This window comes from Macaca nemestrina, chromosome 1 (genome assembly GCF_043159975.1).
Source record: "Macaca nemestrina isolate mMacNem1 chromosome 1, mMacNem.hap1, whole genome shotgun sequence".
NCBI classification, from domain to species: Eukaryota; Metazoa; Chordata; class Mammalia; order Primates; family Cercopithecidae; genus Macaca; species Macaca nemestrina.
Window position 1 is genome coordinate 195,876,747 of NC_092125.1, and position 21,107 is coordinate 195,897,853.

General features: G+C 49.3%; 1 protein-coding gene and 1 long non-coding RNA gene across 2 annotated transcripts in view; both read left to right on the top strand.

Moving 5' to 3' along the window:
• Positions 1–12,632, top strand: part of LOC105494757 (splicing factor 3a subunit 3) — a 35,069-nt gene extending 22,437 nt beyond the window's left edge. The window contains exons 15-17 of the mRNA XM_011763532.2: positions 940–1,030; positions 9,430–9,485; positions 11,372–12,632. Coding sequence (XP_011761834.1) covers positions 940–1,030; positions 9,430–9,485; positions 11,372–11,449 — 225 coding nt within the window. The 3' untranslated portion in view covers positions 11,450–12,632. The remainder of the gene's footprint in view (positions 1–939; positions 1,031–9,429; positions 9,486–11,371) is intronic.
• Positions 12,633–13,146: 514 nt separating this feature from the next.
• LOC105494755 (uncharacterized) lies at positions 13,147–20,986 on the top strand. The gene is made up of 3 exons (XR_011622899.1): positions 13,147–17,982; positions 18,067–18,165; positions 19,714–20,986. It is a non-coding gene; the product is annotated as an uncharacterized lncRNA (long non-coding RNA).
• Positions 20,987–21,107: the final 121 nt, after the last annotated feature.

Consider the following 21,107-nt stretch of genomic DNA (forward strand, 5'->3'; position numbering starts at 1 on the left):
CTAGCATTTTAGACCAACTTCTGACTTCTTGGTTATTTCTCTACCCCATTACTAATACTCAAGATCAAGAATAGGACTTACCTCTTTCAGATTATAAATGGATCTTTGCCTCTTGAGAAAAAAAAAAAAATTAAGGGGCTGATCTTTATCAAACCATTCTTGAGACAAGGTATTGTCCAGGTGGTACTGCTGTAAGTGGGCTCATCTCTAAGTGGGCTCTACTTTTAGTTCTTAGATTTTGGAAGGACATTTTACAGAATGGAAAAGATTTATGCTAGACCAAGGATGACAAATTTATATGAACTCCTCTCCCCCTCTCTGAGTCATACATATTACTAATTGATCCTGGGTCTTTTTTGCTGAACCCATGAGTGAGTTCTGAATCCTTCTCAGCACCTCCTACAATGATTGGAGTTGGCATCCAGATAAAGCCTGTGCCATTTACCATCCCTTAGCTAAAACTGCCATCATGTCAGTGTATAATCTCCCTGCTCTCTCCTCCCCACATCGTTGTGCCTGATAAAAGTCTTCTCCTTTACCTACAAAGATGATGCTGACCTGCCATTAGTAACCCTATTCATGCAGGTGTTTGGAGTTGCTGGGGCTTTGGTGAGTTCTCCCGCAATATGGGAGATGTAGTTAGAGTTGTGATATTTTCCTGTGATCTTGACCCAGAGGTTTTATGTGTAAGACTACTGGGTCTGGAATCTAGGTTTACAAGCCAACCCAGTGAGGCAAACAATGCGATGCGTCTTTGAAATACCAGCCTTTTGTCAGTCACAGCCAGCGGTTTACAAACATGAAACACAAAAGGAATGCTGCCTTTCGGTGGAGTCTTGTAAAGGGCCATGTTAGGATTTATGAGTAGAATGGAGTTAGTGCTCTGTGTGTTCAGCTATTCCCATTTCACATGATCCTTTTGCTTCTCTCTTCTCCCAGGAATGGCGTCACGCTCATGGCATGAGGTGTTTGGGCATCCCAAACACTGCTCACTTTGCTAATGTGACACAGATTGAAGATGCTGTCTCCTGTAAGTAACATTTATTTACTGTCTCCTAGGCCAGTACAAATGGCCTGTCCTCCTTCGAGTCAGCATCCTGATACCTTGTGTATCCAGGATTAAAGGCAGTAGGTTGTGGATATGTAAAATCTGAGACAGTTGTATTATTATTGCATTTCTGTTTTTTGTTTTGTGGTTTTTTTTGTTTTTTGTTTTTTTGTTTTTTTTTTTTGAGATGGACGGAGTCTCGCTCTGTCGCCAGGCTGGGGTGCAATGGCGTGATCTCAGCTCACTGCAACCTCCGCCTCCTGGGTGCGAGCGATTCTCCTGCCTCAGCCTCCCGAGTAGCTGGGACTACAGGCACGCGCCACTGTGCCTGGCTAATTTTTTTTTTCTGAGATGGAGTCTCACTCTGTCACCCAGGCTGGAGTGCAGTGGCACGATCTCAGCCACTGCAAGCTCCATCTCCCGGGTTCATGCCATTCTCCCGCCTCAGCATCCCAGTAGCTGATACTACAGGCGCCCGCCACCACGCCTGGCTAATTTTTTGTATTTTTAGGAGAGATGGGGTTTCATAGTGTTAGCCAGGATGGTCTCGATCTCCTGACCTCGTGATCTGCCCGCCTTGGCCTCCCAAAGTGCTGAGATTACAGGCGTGAGCCACCACGCCCAGCCTTTGTTTTGTTTCTGAGACAGAGTCTTGTTCTGTCGCCAGGCTGGAGTGCAGTGGTGCAATCTTGGCTCCTGCAACCTCCGTCTCCTGGGCTCAAGCAATTCTCCTGCCTCAGCCTCCCTAGTGCCTGGGATTACAGGCAAGCGCCACCACGCCCAGCTAATTTTTCTATTTTTAGTAGAGATGGGCTTTCACCATGTTGGCCAGGCTGGTGTTGAACTCCTGACCTCAAGTGATCTACCCACGTTGGCCTCCCAAAGTGCTGGCTGGGATAACAGGCATGAGCCACCACACCTAATTATTGCTTTTTTTTTTTTTTTTTTTTGAGATGGAGTTTCGCTCATATTGCCCAGGCTGGAGTGTGATGGTGCGATCTCGGCTCACTGCAACCTCTGCCTCCTGGGTTCAAGCGATTCTCCTACCTCAGCCTCCCGAGTAGCTGGGATTACAAGTATGTGCCACCATGCCCAGCTACTTAGAGACGGGGTTTCTCCATGTTGGTCAGGCTGGTCTCAAACTCCCGACCTCAGGTGATCCGCCCGCCTCGGCCTCCCAAAGTGCTGGGATTACAGGCATGATCCACCGCGTCCAGCTAATTATTGCATTTTTAAGGGGAATGAATTAGTCGGCAATACTGATTGTTTCTCCTTTGAGAAGAGCCCTGTGCTGAGTATAGACCAGGGCTTTTAGCCTGGGTCTGTGAACTCCCTTGTATGCAAGATTTTGATTGAATGGTTGTATATATAGTTTTCTGAATTGATTTTAATGTGTTAAAGAATGACTGATATAAAGGAAGAAATAGAAGTGCCCTCAGTAAGCTTGTGTTTGAGGCTATAGAAACACAGCAGCCAAATACCTCTTGAGGAAAGTAAAGTGGAGTGCATGTGAGGGAAGGTACTGCTGAAGCACTTAGAGGACCGCCGCCAGGCTTCCTGTTTTCCCAGCAGTGGGAGCTTTCTCTGCCATTAACATTTTCATGGCAGCCTTTTTCTTTTCTTCTTTTTTAAATTTAATTTAATTTTTTTTTTTAATTTCTGAGACAGAGTCTCGCTCTGTCGCCCAGGCTAGAGTGCAGTGGCGTGATCTCAGCTCACTGCAACCTCCACCCCCTGGTTTCAAGTGATTATCCTGCCTCAGCCTCCCAAGTAGCTGGAATTACAGGTGCTTGCCACCACGCCTGGCTAATTTTTTTGGTATTTTTAGTAGAGACGGGGTTTTAGCATGTTGGCCAGGCTGGTCTCAAACTCCTGACCTCAGGTGACCTGCCTGCCTTGGCTTCCTAAAGTACTGGGATTATAGGCATTAGCCACCATGCCTGTCCTGGCTTTTTATTTTCTTTTCAGTGGATCTATGTCACATTTCACTGTTGGCTGGTTAGACAGAAGTAAGGTATTTACCCCTCCACTTTGTTAAATTACAGGCACTTTACTCTCAGTTATGCTTAGCAGGCTATTCAGCTGTTTGGTCAGCTTGAACCTTGGGCTTCCAACTCTATTGCCCAGGCTGGAGTACAGTGGTACAATCACAGCTCACTGCAGTCTCTGCCTCCCAGACTCAAGTGATCCTCCCGCCTCAGATTCCCAAGTCGATGGGACTACAGGCTTGTGCCACCATGCCCGGCTAATTTTTGTATTTTTTGTAGAGATGATGTTTCACCATGTTGCCCAGGCTGGTCTTAAAGTCCTGTACCCAAGCAATCTGCCTGCCTCAGCCTCTGAAAGTGCTGGGATTGCAGGCGTGATCCCTGCCCAGCATGCAACATGCTACAACCTGTCTATCATTTGAGACTGTTTATATTGACAGAGATTACCTCTTCAGTGGGACTGTGCTAAGATTCTTTTTTTTTTTTTTTTTTTTGAGACGGAGTCTCGCTCTGTCACCCAGGCTGGAGTGCAGTGGCCGGATCTCAGCTCACTGCAAGCTCCGCCTCCCGGGTTCACGCCATTCTCCTGCCTCAGCCTCCCGAGTAGCTGGGACTACAGGCGCCCACCACCTCGCCCGGCTAGTTTTTTTTTTGTATTTTTTTAGTAGAGACGGGGTTTCACCGTGTTAGCCAGGATGGTCTCGATCTCCCGACCTCGTGATCCGCCCGTCTCGGCCTCCCAAAGTGCTGGGATTACAGGCTTGAGCCACCGCGCCCGGCCAAGATTCTTTAACTTACATAATTTCTTGACTTCTTATGACAAAGTAGGAAACCAAGTGTTTTATATCTATTCTGAGTTTATTTTCTTTTTTTTCCTTCTTTTTTTTTTTTTTCCTTTTTGGTACAGATGGGGTTTCCTTATGTTGCCCAGGCTGGTCTCAAACTCCTGGGCTGAAGTGATCCTCCCACCTTGGCCCTACAAAATGCTGGGATCATAGGCATGAACCACTGCACCCAACCTTATTTTTTTTTTTTTTTTTTGAGACGGAGTCTCACGCTGTTGCCCAGGCTGGAGTGCAGTGGCGCGATCTCGGCTCACTGCAAGCTCCGCCTCCTGGGTTCACGCCATTCTCCTGCCTCAGCCTCCTGAGTAGCTAGGACTACAGGCGCCCGCCACCGCACCCGGCTAATTTTTTGTATTTTTAGTAGAGACGGGGTTTCACTGTGGTCTCGATCTCCTGACCTTGTGATCCGCCCGCCTTGGCCTCCCAAAGTGCTGGGATTACAGGCTTGAGCCACCGCGCCCGGCCTATTTTTTTTGTTATTATTTTTTTTGAGACAGAGTCTTGCTGTGTTGCCCAGGCTGGAGTGCAGTGACTGATCTCGGCTCACTGCAACCTTTGCCTCCTGGGGTCAAGCAATTCTTGTGCCTTAACCTCCCCAGTAGCTGGGACCATAGGCATGTACCACCACGCCCAGCAATTTTTGTATTTTTTTTTTTTTTTTTTTTGAGACGGAGTCTAGCTCTGTCGCCCAGGCTGGAGTGCAGTGGCCGCATCTCAGCTCACTGCAAGCTCCGCCTCCCGGGTTCACGCCATTCTCCTGCCTCAGCCTCCCGAGTAGCTGGGACTACAGGCGCCCGCCACCTCACCCGGCTAGTTTTTTTTGTATTTTTTAGTAGAGACGGGGTTTCACCGTATTAGCCAGGCTGGTCTCGATCTCCTGACCTTGTGATCCGCCCGTCTCGGCCTCCCAAAGTGCTGGGATTACAGGCTTGAGCCACCGCGCCCGGCCAATTTTTGTATTTTTAATAAAGACGGGGTTTCACCATGTTGGCCAGGCTGGCCTGGAACTTCTGACCTCAAGTGATGCACCCGCATTGGCCTCCCAAAGTGCTAGGATTATAGGCATGAGCCACCATGCTCATGTTAAAGAATTACTGATATAAAGGAAAAAATAGAAGTGCCCTCAGTAAGCTTGTGTTTGAGGCTATAGAAACACAGCAGCCAAATACCTCTTAAGGAAAGTGAAGTAGAGTACATGTCAGGGAATGTGCTGCTGAAGCACATAGAGGACTGCTGCCAGGCTTCCTGTTTTCCCAGCAGTGGTAGCTTTCTCTGCCATTAACCTTTTCATGGCAGCCTTTTTCTTTTTTTTTTTAATTTAATTTTTTTTTTTTAATTTTTGAGACGGAGTCTTGCTCTGTCACCCAGGCTGGAGTGCAGTGGCGTGATCTCAGCTCACTGCAAACTCCACCTCCTGGTTTCAAGCAATTCTCCTGCCTCAGCCTCCCGAGTAGCTGAAATTACAGGTACTCGCCACCACATCTGGCTAATTGTATTTTTTTTTTTTTTTTGAGACGGAGTCTCACTCTGTCGCCCGGGCTGGAGTGCAGTGGCCGGATCTCAGCTCACTGCAAGCTCCGCCTCCTGGGTTTACGTCATTCTCCTGCCTCAGCCTCCCGAGTAGCTGGGACTACAGGCGCCCACCACCTCGCCCGGCTAGTTTTTTGTATTTTTTTAGTAGAGACGGGGTTTCACTGTGTTAGCCAGGATGGTCTCGATCTCCTGGCCTCGTGATCCGCCCGTCTCGGCCTCCCAAAGTGCTGGGATTACAGGCTTGAGCCACCGCGCCCGGCTGGCTAATTGTATTTTTAATGGAGATGGGGTTTTAGCATGTTGGCCAGGCTGGTCTCAAATTCCTGATTTCAGGTGACCTGCCTGCCTTGGTTTCCCAAAGTGCTGGGATTACAGCACGTGTGTCTTAAAACAGTCTTTCCTCTTTCCACAATGCCATACTGCCTTCTTTGAAATCACACTCATCAGGGGATTTTTTTTTTAAGGGTTGGTCATTAAGAGTTTTTCTAGAAAGGAATTGTATTCTCTTAGCCATATAGTATTTTTTTTTAGACAGAGTCTCGCACTGTCGCCAGGCTGGAAAGCAGTGGCGCAATCTCTGCTCACTGCAACCTCCACCTCCCAGGTTAAAGCGATTCTCCTGTCTCAGCCTCCCAAGTAGCTGGGACTACAGGCGCACACCAGCACACCCAGCCAATTTTTGTATTTTTAGGAGAGACGGGGTTTCACCGTGTTAGCCAGGATGGTCTTGATCTCTGACCTCGTCATGCACGCGCCCCGGCCTCCCAAAGTGTTGGGATTACGGGTGTGAGCCACCACGCCTGGCCCTAATTTTTTTTTTTTTTTTTTTTAGAATATCTGGCAGGGCCGGACGTGGTGGCTCACACCTGTAATCCCAGCACTTTGGGAGGCCAAGGCAGGCGGATCACGAGGTCAGGAGATCAAGACCATCCTGGCTCACACAGTGTAATCCCATCTCTACTAAAAATATAAAAAATTAGCCGGACGTGGTGGCGGGCGCCTGTAGTCCCAGCTACTCGGGAGGCTAAGCAGGAGAATGGCGTGAACCCAGGAGATTGAGCTTGCAGTGAGCCCAGATCACACCACTGCACTCCAGCCTGGGAGGCAGAGCGACACTCCGTCTCAAAAAAAAAAAAAAAAAAAAGAAGAATATCATTGGCAGGTTCATGATTCTTCAACTGCATTACTACTTTCAGAATTTATCTACTTACTCAGCTGTCTAGGTTAGTCAGTTTCTCCCTATGAATGTTGTTATTGCCACTGTTTTGACTAATTGTATTATTTCTACCCATCATGGCTTCCCTTGATCTTTTTAGGTTCACCACATAGCATTTGTAGTTTTATTTCTACCTCAATTTCTACTGCACCCAAACCCAGCCCCTGTCTTCTCTCTCTTTCTTTTTCTGAGACAGGGTCTTGCTCTTTGCCCAGGCTGGAGTGTAGTGGTACAATCTTGGATCACTGCAGCCTCTGCCTCCTGGGCTCAACTGATTCTCATGTCACCATTCCTGGCCTGGATTAACTTGTTTAGATCATTCTTTTGAAATTTTTATTTCTCTCTTGGAGATTTTAGCCTGGAGGAAGAGATTCTGTACTGTCATTTAAGTTGCTGTGATTTTGTTTGTTTGTTTGTTTTTGAGATGGAGTCTCGCTCTGTTGTGAGTGGAGTGCAGTGGCATGATCTCCACTCACTGCAACCTCCACCTCCTGGGTTCAAGCGATTCTCCTGTCTCAGCCTCCCGAGTGGCTGAGACTACAGGTGCACGCCGCCATGCCTGGCTAATTTTTTTGTATTTTAGTAGAGACGGGGTTTCACTTTGTTGCCCGGGCTGGTCTCAAACTCCTGAGCTCAGGCAATCCATCCACCTCAGCCTCCCAAAGTGCTAGGATTACAGGCGTGAGACACTGCACCCAGCCGCAGTGATTTATTTTGTTTATTTATTTTTTTACTTAAATGGAGAGTTTTACTTATAAATTTATTATGTTAATTATTCCATTTATTTAGATTTATGTTTTTTTTAATTGTACAAAAGCTAAGAAAGAGTCCTCTGAAATTGCCACCAGAAATCGCCATTTAGGTGATTGGTCGCACTTTATTAATATTCTTATTTATTTATTTATTTTTGAGACGGAGTTTCGCTCTTGTTGCCCAGGCTGGAGTGCAGTGGCACGATCTCAGCTCACTGCAACCTCCATCTCCTGGGTTCAAGCGATTCTCCTGCCTCAGCCTCCTGAGTAGCAGGGATTACAGGCATGCACCACCACACCTGGTTAATTTTGTATTTTTAGTAGAGATGGGGTTTCTCCATGTTGGTCAGGCTGGTCTCGAACTCCCAACCTCAGGTGATCTGCCCACCTCAGCCTCCCAAAGTGCTGGGATTAAAGGCGTGAGCCACCACACCTGGCCTGTTTTTTTTTTTTTGACAGAGTCTTGCTCTGTCACCCAGGCTGAATTCTTGGTTAGATTCTTGAAGGGCTTCAGCAAAGAATATGACAGGGCTGCCCTGTCACATAGTAAGCACATAACTTCTCCATTCCTTCCTGATATGCATATTATCTGGGCTTGAAGACTTCAGCTTATTTTTTTTTATTTATTTATTTTTTAGACAGAGTTTTGCTCTTGTTGCCCAGGCTGGTGCGATCTTGGCTCACCGCAACCTCCACCTCCCAGGTTCAAGCGATTCTCCTGCCTCAGCCTCCTGAGTAGCTGGGATGACAGGCATGCACCACCACGCCCGGCTAATTTTGTATTTTTAGTAGAGATGGGGTTTCTCCATGTTGGTCAGGCTAGTCTCGAACTCCCGACCTCAGGTATTCCACCTGCCTCGGCCTCCCAAAGTACTGGGATTATAGGCATGAGCCCCTGTGCCTGGCCAACTTCAGCTAATTTAAAGCAATTAGCAAAGAAGGAAAAGTTGATTAATTGAGCCACCTATGTGCCGGGTGCAGAGCTAAGCATTTTATCATATATTGTTTCATTTACTATTCATTCACCCATCTTAGGCTTCAACTGTCTCTCTGTGATATTTCTTCTAATCTTGTCAAGTTGAGATTATTCTACTTTATGGGAAAGGTGAAAACACAGGAATCAAGTTCTGTTTTCTCATCATCTATTAATATTTTATTATCTTCCCTTTCTGGCAGTGGACCTGTCTTATGTATTCCATGTAGCCATCTGTTCTCATCTGATCTAAGAGTTCACCTTTCTGATACCATGCTTTAAGATTCAAGTTGGCTGGGCATGGTGGCTCATGCCTGTAATCCCAGCACTTTGGGAGGCCGAGGCAGGTGGATCACCTGAGGTCGGGAGTTCAAGACCAGCCTGACCAACATGGAGAAACCCCGTCTCTACTAAAAATACAAAATTAGCCAGGCATGGTGGCACATGCCTGTAATCCCAGCTACTTGGGAGGCTGAGGCAGGAGAATCGCTTGAACCCAGGAGGCGGAGGTTGCAGTGAGCTGAGATCGCGCCATTGCACTCCAGCCTGGGCAAAAAGAGCGAAACTCCATCTCAAAAAAAAAAAAAAAAGATTCAAGTTGTTCTTTCCCCAGTTTGTATGAGTTTTTTTCTTGTGTATACATGTCTGATCACTCCCTCTGAAGCTGTGATGGTTTTTTCAGATGTCTTTACCTTTTCTCCTTCATAGAGATTGTTATTGAACTGTTAGAATTTTGTATTATGAGCTTTAAGAAAGTAAAGTCACTTTCTCCCATTATTCTCATAGGTTGTTCCACAATTAACCTCCTTCAAGAGTAGCAGTTTTTTGTTCTCGGAGGTCTTTGGTTATATTTGATCCAACTTTTATAGCAAAGCAAGGTCATGATGAGTTTTGCAGTGGAAGGGGTTTTGTCTGTAGGTGGTCCAGAACCAAAATTCTGGTTTGGGGTAGGCAAAAATCTCACAGGCAGGGTCTTCTAGGGAGCATCCTAATGGCAGGGAGAGAGGATTATAACACTGGCTACCCGACAGATGTTCCGTCCATCCTGATTGCTGTTCATTTCTCATCCCGCAGTGTGGGCCAAACTGAAATTGCAGAAGGCTTCAGAACGATGGCAGCCTGACACTGAGGTGAGTACTAATGTGGATGGTGTTGGGGATAGTGTCAAGTGATAGAGAGCTCCCTCACCACGTAGAAGGGAGGTGAAAGATGGTCCCTGGTGTACTGCAGCAGCTAGTAGAATGTGACAATATCTACCAATTGACTTTTCCTTTTTTTTTTTTTTTTTTTTTGACTCAGAGTCTCGCACTGTTGCCCAGGCTGGAGTGCAGTGGTGTAATGTCAGCTCACTGCAACTTCCACCTCTTGGGTTCCAGCAATTCTCCTGCCTCTCGAGTAGCTGAGATTACAGGCGCCCGCCACCACACTGACTAATTTTTGTATTTTTAGTAGTGACAGAGTTTCGCCATGTTGGCCAGACTGGTCTCAAACTCCTCACCTCAGGTGATCCACCTGCTCACGCCTGTAGTCCCAGCTACTTGGGAGGCCTAGGCACGAAAATCACTTGAACCCAGGAGGTGGAGGTTGCATGAGCTGAGATTGTGCCACCGCACTCCAGCCTGGGTGACAGAGCAAGACTCTGTCTCAAAAAAAAAAAAAAAAAAAAAAATTGATAATTAGCCAAGTATGGAGGTGCATGCTTGTAGTCCCAGCTAATTGGGACTGAGGCAGGAGGAACACTTGAGCCCAGGAATTTGAGGCAGCTGCTGCGCTATGATCATAGCACTGCACTTCAGCCTGGGTGACGGAGTAAGTCCCTGTCTCTTTAACAACAAAAAGGCAGATTGTATTCTCCCATTCAAATTTTGAAATGGGTTGGGTGCAGCGGTTCATGCCTGTAGTCCCAGCACTTTGGGAGGCCAAAGCAGGCAGATTGCTTGAGCCCAGGAATTGGAGACCAGCCTGGGCAACATGGTGAAACCATATCTCTACAAAAAATACAATAATTAGCTGGGAGTGGTGGCACATGCCTGTGGTCCCAGCTGTTCAGGAGGCTGAGGCAGGAGGATCACTTGAGCCCAGGCTGCAGTGAGCTGTGATCGCACCATTGCACTCCATCCTGGGTGACAGCAAGAACTTGCCTCACACACAAAAAAAAATTGAAATGGCAAGTGGGAGTACCCATATCTCATGTTCTGCCGTGGAGATTTATAGACTAAAATGCCGAGACTCTGCATCATGTATTAGATCTCCTTTGAGGAAAGCATCTAATGAGAGATGGTACTCCCATAGCAACAGGGTCTTATGATGGTCTTGTTGGTCTTATGATGGTCTTGTTGGTCTTATGAGGGTCTTGTTGGTCTTATGATGGTCATCCCAAGCAGCAGGTTTCAGAGATGAGGAATGACATGTATGTAAGGAATGGTATTGACTCACTCCAAGTCCCATAGTAACTGGCAATAGCCTCCCTTTTTTTGAGTCAGTGGTTTTCAGTATTTTTTTTCTTTTTGGCAGCAAAACTGTCTTCCACTTGTAATATAGTACTCCGATATATAAAATAGAATCAAGCAGAATTGCTCTGGACATGGGGAAGCTCAGACTTCCTCACCTTCCTTTCAACCCTTCAGTGGCCTCTGAGCAGAAACCTGGGATTCTTGGGAACTGTTTGAAAACTTGCTGTTGCAGGTCAGCCTTTCTCAACCATGGTTTCTCATCTTAAACATAGAGAGCTAAATAAACTATTTTCTCAGATACTCTAATGATGGGTCATGACTAATACCATTTTAGATGTCTACGAGAGAAGTTAATTCATTGAACACCGTGGCTGCTTTGGGGCAGTGGGACTTAATTCTCTTGTGGAACCCCAGTTGAGAAAGGCTGTCTTAGATAAATGCCAGTCTTAGTGTACCAGAGTATGCCATGGAATCAGGCCAGGATGAGCTCAGGTACCTAGAGATTGGTTCCAAACATTTCTTTTAGGAGATGTATCTAACAAAGTGTACCCCTTCCTTTTCAGGAAGAATATGAAGATTCAAGTGGGAATGTTGTGAATAAGAAGACCTATGAGGATCTGAAAAGACAAGGACTGCTCTAGTGTTCAGGGATGTAGCTCAGCTTTTGGGCTAGCCCAGGCTTCCCTGAGATCTGCTTTTTCTATTTCTCCCAACCAAATCCTCTTAAAGACCCTTTGCTATGTAGTCTCATGGTCTAGCATGCATCTTGTAGAAACAAGACATGCTGGCAGATTGCAGGGTTGAGATGTGTTTTATCTGTTTTATATTTTAAAAGATTCTGCCAGAAAATAAAACCACACCTTGTTCTAAAGCCCAGGGTTATGGACCAACTCAGTGCTTCAGGTCTTAAGGCCTCCATACCTCTTTCTCACCAACTTTAGTAGTAGCTGAGATTTAATGGGCACCTGTTTTGCTACAAATCTGACCTGACCTCTTACCCTACCCTCCTTTGTTGCTGCTTCCCTGAATGAGTATTACCCCAGGATGAGGTCTGCCATCAGCTTAGCCATTGATGCAAATACTAGGGAAAGACTAGGAGGATGAGCCAGGGCTGCTACTAAGGACTAAGTGTGGCACCACGGTTTGCCTTTTGTATTTGCATAAAGAAAGGAGTTGGAGCTGGGTGCAGTGGCTTGTGCCTGTAGTCCCAGCTACTTGGGAGGCTGAGGCAGGAGGGTTGCTTAAGACCAGCCTAGGTAACATAGTGAGATCCTGTCTCATTTAAAAAAAAAAAAAAAAATAGGCATGGTGGCACACACTGTAGTCCTAGCTACTCACGACGCTGAGGCTAGAAGATCCTTTGAACCTAGGAGTTTGAGACCAGCCTAGGCAATATAGTGAGGCCCCATCTCAAAAAAAAAAAAGAGTTGGGCTGTGTTGGAATGGGCCTGCAGCCCAACATACAAGGGAACTAGGACCGACAGAGACTTCACCAGCTTGCTAGGTCAGAATGAGAGACTGGTGGGTCTGTCTACCTGTTTCTTCTACAAGATCCCTATTTGACTATAAAAGTAGCTAATACTCACATGTTCTCCAAGCCCAGATAGCCATGGTAGAGTTGGGTAGTTAAGCAGCTGCTCCAGGATCCAAATGTGGTGTCTGAAATGGAAAGAACTAAGGCAAGCAGGAAGGCACTGATCCGCCTTATAAGCACAGTCATCCGAAAGTCAGGCCTGCTGCAGGACAGGATCCCCCAGAGACCCCATTTGCCTCTCAACACTCAGATCTTCACCTGTTTTTAATAAATCTACTTTTTAAAAAAAATGTTAATCTTTTTCTTTATATTATTATTATTTTTTTTTTTATTTTTTTTTTATTTTTTATTTTTTTTTTTTTTTGAGACGGAATCTCGCTCTGTCGCCCAGGCTGGAGTGCAGTGGCCGCATCTCAGCTCACTGCAAGCTCCGCCTCCCGGGTTCACGCCATTCTCCTGCCTCAGCCTCCCGAGTAGCTGGGACTACAGGCGCCCACCACCTCGCCTGGCTAGTTTTTTTGTATTTTGTAGTAGAGATGGGGTTTCACCGTGTTAGCCAGGATGGTCTCGATCTCCTGACCTCGTGATCCGCCCGTCTCGGCCTCCCAAAGTGCTGGGATTACAGGCTTGAGCCACCGCGCCTGGCCTTTTTTCTTTATATTATACATTTATATCTTATTTGTCTAAAAACCTGCCAAGGACCAGTGCCGCACTCGCCCCATGTAGAGGCAGGCTGGCTGATATATCTACTTTTAAAAATCCCAGCTCAGGCCGGGCGCGGTGGCTCAAGCCTGTAATCCCAGCACTTTGGGAGGCCGAGACGGGCGGATCACGAGGTCAGGAGTTCGAGACCATCCTGGCTAACACGGTGAAACCCCGTCTCTACTAAAAAATACAAAAAACTAGCCGGGCGAGGTGGCGGGCGCCTGTAGTCCCGGCTACTCGGGAGGCTGAGGCAGGAGAATGGCATAAAAACCCGGGAGGCAGAGCTTGCAGTGAGCTGAGATCCGGCCACTGCACTCCAGCCTGGGCGACACAGCGAGACTCCGTCTCAAAAAAAAAAAAAAATCCCAGCTCAGGCCAGGCGCAGTAGCTGACGCCTGTAATCCCAACACTGGGAGGCCGAGGGCAGCGAATTACTTGAGGTCAGGAGTTGGAGACCAGCCTAGCCAACATGGCAAAATCCTGTCTCTACTTAAAATACAAAAATCAGCCACCCGTGATGGCATGCATCTGTAGTCCCGGGTACTCAGGAGGATCACTTGAACCCGGGAGGCGGAGGTTGCAGTGAGCTGAGATCACGCCACTGCACTCCAGCCTGGGTGACAGAGCGAGACTCCGTCTCAAAAAAAAAAATCCCAACTTGGAACTAGCCTTCTGCCTCACACCAATCTTTTGCCCTGGTTATTTCCATGGCAGTAAAGTTTCACCACCCCCACCCCAGTGGCACTGCAGTCTAGGTTGGTATTTTCCTTCCCGGTTCACCCCATCCCTGTGCAACTCATTCCCTTGTGCCTTCACTCCATTTAAGACTCCAGGCTGGGTGTGGTGGCTCATGCCTGTAATCCCAGCACTTTGGGAGGCCGAGGCAGGCAGATCACCTGAGGTCAGGAGTTCGAGACGAGACTGACCAACATAGAGAAACCCCATCTCTACTAAAAATACAGAATTAGCCAGGCATGGTGGTGCATGCCTGTAATCCTAGCTACTAGGGAGGCTGAGGCAGGAGAATCACTTGAACCTGGGAGGCAGAGGTTGTGGTGAGTCGAGATCACGCCATTGCACTCCAGCCTGGGCAACAAAAGTGAAACTCCGTCTCAAAAAAAATAAGATTCCAGTTGGACAGCCTCTCCAGGGCCTGAGCTGAAGCAGAGTGAATAATTAAACCTAATTGAGCCAACTAGAAACACTGATTAGTGGAAACTGGCCCAAGGGGCAAGGAGACATTGCCATTTGAGAAGAGAGTTAAAGCCTTGGAATGGAAAATGTGGGGAGAAGATGGCCCCTTCAGACCACTCGTCAGAACGGTGACTGCATTGGGCTACCAAGGAATGCACCTGCTGCTTTCCAGTTGTTGGAGTCCTCAAAGCCCTGTCTTGAAGCTACCTGGGACTCCAGGGTTAATGGGCTCTCCCTCTACAGTGTGGAGAGGAAGTAGAACCAAGTCCTACAGAGTCCTGCCATCCCCTTGCCCAGCAACTGCAGTCAGCGTGCGAACTCTGTGCCAAAACAGCCTTGGAGGGAAATGGGCTTACCTGTCATAGCAAAGGCTTGTTCATTTGTTACCTTCATTCATTCAGGGCTTTTTTAGTGCCTTCCATGTGCCAGGCAGAGCTAGATCAAACCTTGAAAATTAAAGTGGAGGTGAGACAGTGGGGGCAGAAGCCAGAGGTGAGGAAGCTCAGCAGCCTCTGGGCACACAGGAAGAGCCATGGGGCCAGCTCCATCCAGCTGCAAGGGGCACAGCTCTTTCCTGAGGTGCAGGCAAACCACATCAGCATCGGTTCTCAGAGGTGATTCCTTCAGGTTTGGACTCCCTAGGGTCAGCCAAAGGAAGAAGAGAATTTCAATTGACCACCTGCCTCGGCCTCCCAAAGTGCTGGGATTTCAGGCACGAGCCACTGTGCCCAGCCAAGAATCTTTCTTAGACATGGAGTCGGAACCTTTGCCAATGCACTTATTGCTGAGAACAGTTAATTCAATTAGCTCTTCACGGAGGAAAGCTGCAGGGAGCATTTAGGGAGTTGTTCCTGGGATTGACCCTCAGATTGGTGCTGCTAAACCCAGAGGCTGTGCCTGGGATGAGCCCTCCCAGGAGGAGTCTTTACTCCCTACTTCTCGGATGAAAGTGAATAAATCTGTCTCTGGCCTCAACCAGGTATCCCTGTCTTCTCCATTTGCTGTCCATTTCCCTCCCTGCTGGAAGGCCCTGTGAAGGGAGCACCTTTAAAGGTAACCAATGTGTTGGGGAAGTGAAGTTCTGAGATATTTCTCTCCCTCTGCATTAAAAAAACAAATCCTTGGGATGATAGCAACCTTTCCCCTCATTCTTCAGGTCCTACTGTCAGCCTCAACTCAGAGTTCTCAGGGTGGGAATGAGCCTGTGACCCTCTCCACCCTCATCCAGAAGAGTCCTCCCATTACAGGTCCAGTCTGGGAAGACACTGGTCTCCTCTCCCTCTGATCTCTTCTGAGAGCCCTCTCCACCTGCCAGGTTTCCGATCCAGACAAATAAGGCACCCCCCAGTGGGATGTTGGGATGGAGGTGTTTTGATCGGCTCAAGCTGTCAACTGGCTTTATTTTCTCCCTCCAACTACAGTCTGGGCAGCAGCTGTGCTTTCTTCTTTTCTGTGGTCCCTATGTGTACCCAGTGGCAGCAAGGTGAGAGGCAACTCCCAGAGCTGACAAATGATTGGAGGGGAACAGGAAGGGCAGCTTCCGGTTTCCAGGGGCAGCAGCTGTAGCCTCCCTGCCTTGTGCATGCACACTTACAGCCCTCTGCACCTTCAAGTGTGCAGGTAGGTCTACAGCTGGGATAGGGTGGGGCACAGAGAATATTGACAATATGCTCTAGCCATGGAGGGGCACACAGACTAAAGCAGATGGACAAGAAGCCTGGATTAATACAGCCCAGGAGGTACCCATCTATCTTTGCCCAGCCTTCTGATTCTGCTCAGTATCTGTCTACCTGCCCCATAATATTCCTGAGCTGTCCCTCCAGCCTCATCTGTGCAAAGTAAGGAGAAGGAAAGGGGCGAGAAGACAAAGGGTGACAGAGTAAGACTGTCTCACTCTGTCGCCCAGGCTGGAGTGCAGTGGCGCAATCTCGGCTCACTGCAGCCTCCGCCTCTCGGGTTCAAGCAATTCTCCTGCCTCAGCCTCCCGAGTAGCTGGGACTACAGGCGTGCGCTGCCACGCCTGGCTAATTTTTTCACGTTTTTGGTAGAGATGGGGTTCCACCATATTGGCCAGGCTGGCCTTGAACTCCTGACCTCATGATCCACCTGCCTTGGCCTCTCAAAGTGCTGAGATTACAGGTGTGAGCCACTGTGCACGGCCCTAAAAACTTGTTTTTTTTTTTAAAACAAGGTCTCACTGTTACCCAGGCTAGAGTACCGTGGCATGATCAGAGCTCACTATAGCCTCCCAACTCTCAGGCTCAAGTGACCTCCCCACCTCAGCATCCCAAGTAACTAGGACTACAGGTGCATGCCTCCATGCCCGGCTAATTTTTTGTAGAGAAAGGGGTCTCTCTATCTTGCCCAGGCTGGACTTGAAATTCTGGCCTGAAGAAGTCTCTTGCCTCAGCCTCCCGAGTCACTGGGATTATAGGTGTCAGTCACCATGCCCAGCAAGAGAACTGTTTCTTGAGTGTAGTGTTTGTTGGTCAGGGGGACAGATGGGCAACAGAGAGGCTGACGCCATCAGAAGGGCCTAACCCAGGAGTCTTTGCTGCACACTCTCCCGTGTATCGCATCACCCTGGCTGCTGTCACTTGAGAGACAAGTCTGAGTGCTGATGGAGGATTACATCCCTGAGGGCAGGGAAACGGATGTCCCATTAGCGTTGGGAATGGTAGGGTCTGGATTGTGCTCAGCTTCCAATGCTGTGCAAGAAGATGGGAATAATGCCCCACTCTCATCTCTAGCAGTTTCCTACCTTGTATGGAAAAACCTAAACCCAGGCTTAGCAGACCCTCCTAGGTCTGATCCCTTAGTGTTGCAGGGGGCAGAGTCAGAGCTACCTCCCATATTTGGCTCAGCACTCATTAAGAGACAGGCTGGGGTCTGAATCCTGAAGAACACTTGGACAAAGTGAGCCCGGACTTTTGACTCTCTGTGGCCCAGGGTTTCCCTGCCCTGGGTTCTGAGGAAGCCCATGACCCCCACCTTCCCACCCCTGGGCACCTTCTGATGTTGGCAGCAAATGAGGCCAGATCAGAGGCACTAGATATCTATTTCCTGTCACTGCACCTGCTCCAGTTCTGCCTCCCCTCAGGCTGGGATGCTGCCGTTGACATGCCAGTGACAACATGTAGTCTCAGGGGGGCTGCTACTAGAATGCAGGCCCCTTTGTGCCTGCCTCAGTGTCACTCTGACAGTATGACTTGCAGGAAGTGACAGCTGAGCCCCTGAGACCTCTTATTCCCTAAAGGTTGACCCATGCCCACCCCAGTTCCCCAGCCTCAGTTTATTCATCTGCATAGTACAATAATGGAAATTTTGCTTGTAGATTTCCTCAGTCGCCCAGAACTGGTCCTTCCCTCTCTCTAGCTCGCTCCTGCAGCACCTCAGTTGAAGATGTATGTCGCCAATGGTAGCCACAGATCTGCTTTGCTCAGAGGTAGCTGTCCTCAGCCCAGGGACCCTGGCCTTTCCTGGACCATGACTACCGCTGGACCCTAGACCTGCCCCTACTTTTCCCTAAGTTCATGACTTCTTCCACTTAACTGCTGCATGACCTTTCTTTGACCTATGACCTGTGAGCTGGTTATGGCCTTGAACTCCTGACCTCATGATCCACCTGCCTCGGCCTCTGCAGTGGCTCCCTCTCTCCTTTTCCTCCTATCAGTCCTCCCGCTGGCCTTACTGGTAGCCCGGAATCTGGCAAGCAGTCAGCTGACCACTGCTCCTGTCCAGGTAAGCAGCATATGAGGGAGGGGACAACCTTCCTAATGCCTTCAGCCCTGGGCGTGTGACCACAGTGGTCAAACCTGTCCACAGATATGCCACAACTTCCACTGCCTTGGAGAGATGCGCTACCAGGCGGAAAAGTTCTCCAACCAGACCACAGAGTGCGAGCCTGGGCAGCACCACAGTGAGGTATGGGGCTGGGGCTGTGATGGACCCAAGACAGGGCACTTCTCAGAGGTGAAGGGGAGTGGAGGGAGGCCATTGGAAGAGAGACTGACATTCAGGTACAGTAAGGGGCAGGAACAGATCCTGAAGCAGGAGGGAGAGGAGTCAGTATCTGGGATGCTGGGAACGTGGAGCTATGGCCCAGGCCCGGCTGTGCCCCCATCCTCCTGGACATGCCTGCATTCTCTCTACCCAGCTGATTCAACTCAATGCTTTCCACTACCTGGCCTGGTGCAGCTTCAGCTGTGAAGGGGGAAATGAAACAGGTCCTAGCCCTTGCCTTCTGTCCAACAGCTCAGCCCCCAGCCCAGACCCCTGCAGGCTGCAGTGCTGCAGTGGAGGGCCACTCTGTCTCATGCTCAAAGAGTCCGCCTGGGGTGAGACAGCCCCACCCTTAATACTCAGCCCTGCCTAGCCAACCTGCAGCTCCGAGCCCCATTCCTCAGAGCCCCCACCTCTGACTCCCATTCCTACTCATCCACAAGCTCAGAGCCCTTCTGCCCACTAACCCTCAACTCTGAACCCAGCCCTTTGAGAGGCCCTCAAATCTCAGCTCAATTTTCACCAGCCCCCCAACCTCTGTGAATATGCTAACCTCTAAGCCTTGTCTGACCCCTAACTTTAATGTCTTCCTAGGCCAGGCATGGTGACTCACACCTGTAATCCCAGCACTTTGGGAGGCTAAGGCGGGCGGATCACAAGGTCAGGAGATTGAGACCATCCTGGCTAACATGGTGAAACTCCGTCTCTACTAAAAATACAAAAAATTAGCTGGGCGTGGTGGTGGCGGGCACTTGTAGTCCCAGCTACTCGGGAGGCTGAAGCAGGAGAATGGCATGAACCCGGGAGGTGGAGCTTGCATTGAACTGAGGTCTCGCCACTGCACTCCAGCCTGGGCGATAGAGTGAGACACTGTCTCACCAAAAAAAAAAAAAAAAAAAAAAAAAAGTCTTCCTTCCTCATTAGCTCCCCAAGTCTGAGCTCTCCACCTTTGGTGCCCCACCCCTTCTCAGATTCCCCACTCCTAATATCTCCACTGTTCCCCAGTCCAGCCCATCCAGCACTCCTGTCCCCAACAAGCTCCAAAGAGGCCTGGGGCAAGCACCTGTGCTCATCCAGGCAGCGGTGGGGGAGATGTCAGGTTGTGAGCTGCCCACACACATCATGCTCTCCCTGGGGGCAAGGCAGGCGGGTCAGGGCTTTGCAGAGGTGTCACAGCACTTCCTCAGGCAGTCCTGCTCTGCTCCTAGGCCTCGCCCACCTGATGATCCCAAAGGACAAGCTACATTCCACTCTACCCCTGGTGACCACCACCTTGCCAGCCCTCCAGGGAAATGGGAGTGTCTCATTCTCACCTGCCTGCTCTGGGAAGTGGAGGCAGAAACAGACAGCGTGTCGTGGATGGGGCCAGTGACACGGGCATGATAGGGCTTCAGCCTTGCCTCTATCCAGCATTTACCACCTGTTCAGTCTGCACAGAGCTCCCAAACCTCCTCCTGCTTTCTCTTCCAGGAGAAAATCTGTGCCACTTTCTCCTGCCAAGGTGGTGACTGTTTCAAAGAGCAGAAAGCTGTGGCCATGTGCCCTGAGGGCTTGGACTTCCGTGAGGTGAGCCCTGCGATGCTCCAAGGATTAGGGAGCTGTCCTCCCTCAGAGCTGCATGGCTTTCTCCTTCTACCTGGAGTGGGTAGCTCAGCAGTAGGATCTGGATGGAGCTAGACCTGCTGGGAGCCAGGCTGCCTGGGGTCTAGCAAACTTGACTCCCTCAGCTCTGTATGATGCCAACACCAAAGGCAGCAACTGGAATTTGCCATACCTCCACGATGTGCCCCTTTGTTTCTGACCACCCTGTATGTTCACTAGGGACTCACTGATCTTGTGGGCAGGAAGCTAGGGTTCCAAGGAGGTTGAGCTCAACCCATGACCCCCTTAACACTTTCTGCCTTTGAGTGGGGAAGAGGAGCAAGGGGAAGATGAATGGTCCCACCTCTTCTTGCAGCTGAAATGCTCCAGCTCAGGTTACATTGCAGGCTGCAGCCAGGCCTGTGAAGCAGGGCCCTCCCAAAATCATGGGGCTGTGGCCCCACCCTGCTCCCAGGAGTGCTGTCAAGCCTCAACCTCAGGCAGCTGCCTCCCCCTGGGTGGGAAACTTCACTTCAACCAGGCAGCTCCTGGGGCCACCAGAAACCCCCTGCACTGGGCCCTGGCTGTGGCTATGCTACTGCTCCTCCACTCTGCCCTGCTCCTGTTCTTGCTCCCCTAGCTGGGCCCAGCAGAATCCAGGAGCAGCAGCCAAGAAGACCGTGTAGGACCTACAAGCCTTCAGGTCCCCCTCCAGCTCTGATTCCTGTAGCTGCATCTTTAGTAAAAGGGCTTTATCAAGCCCACAGCTCTAGGGCTTAAGGCTCCTGACTTCTCCCCTTCTAGGGCCTAGGCCTGACCACGGAACCCTCCAAGGCGGTAGGGCCTCAGCCCTAATCTCAAGGAGAGGATGGGGTTTGTCTGGAAAAACAGAAAACCTCCTGCCTGACCCCCACCCAGTGGGAGGACCCCAAAATCCTGCAGGGACAGTTTCTTCATCATAAAAAGCACACAGCCCCATCTACTTTCCCCAGACCCTCCTCCCCAGGCTTTGACACTAAGAGCAGGGCTGGAATTGGGGTTCCTCTGCTTCCCTGCAGTGACCCACCCCTTGATCGTAAGGGTCTGAGTCAATCCCCTTTCCCCTCATCCTCCACATGCCTTTGACAATGAATTCAAATAAACTTGAGCTCCATTTGTGCTGTGGATGTTTCCAGGAAAAGGAATGGATTGAGAAGAAGGCAATGACTGTTTCTGGAAGGGGTTTACATATGCAAAGTTGAACTGGTCATTAGGACGGCCACTTCACTTGGGGAAAGAGGAGG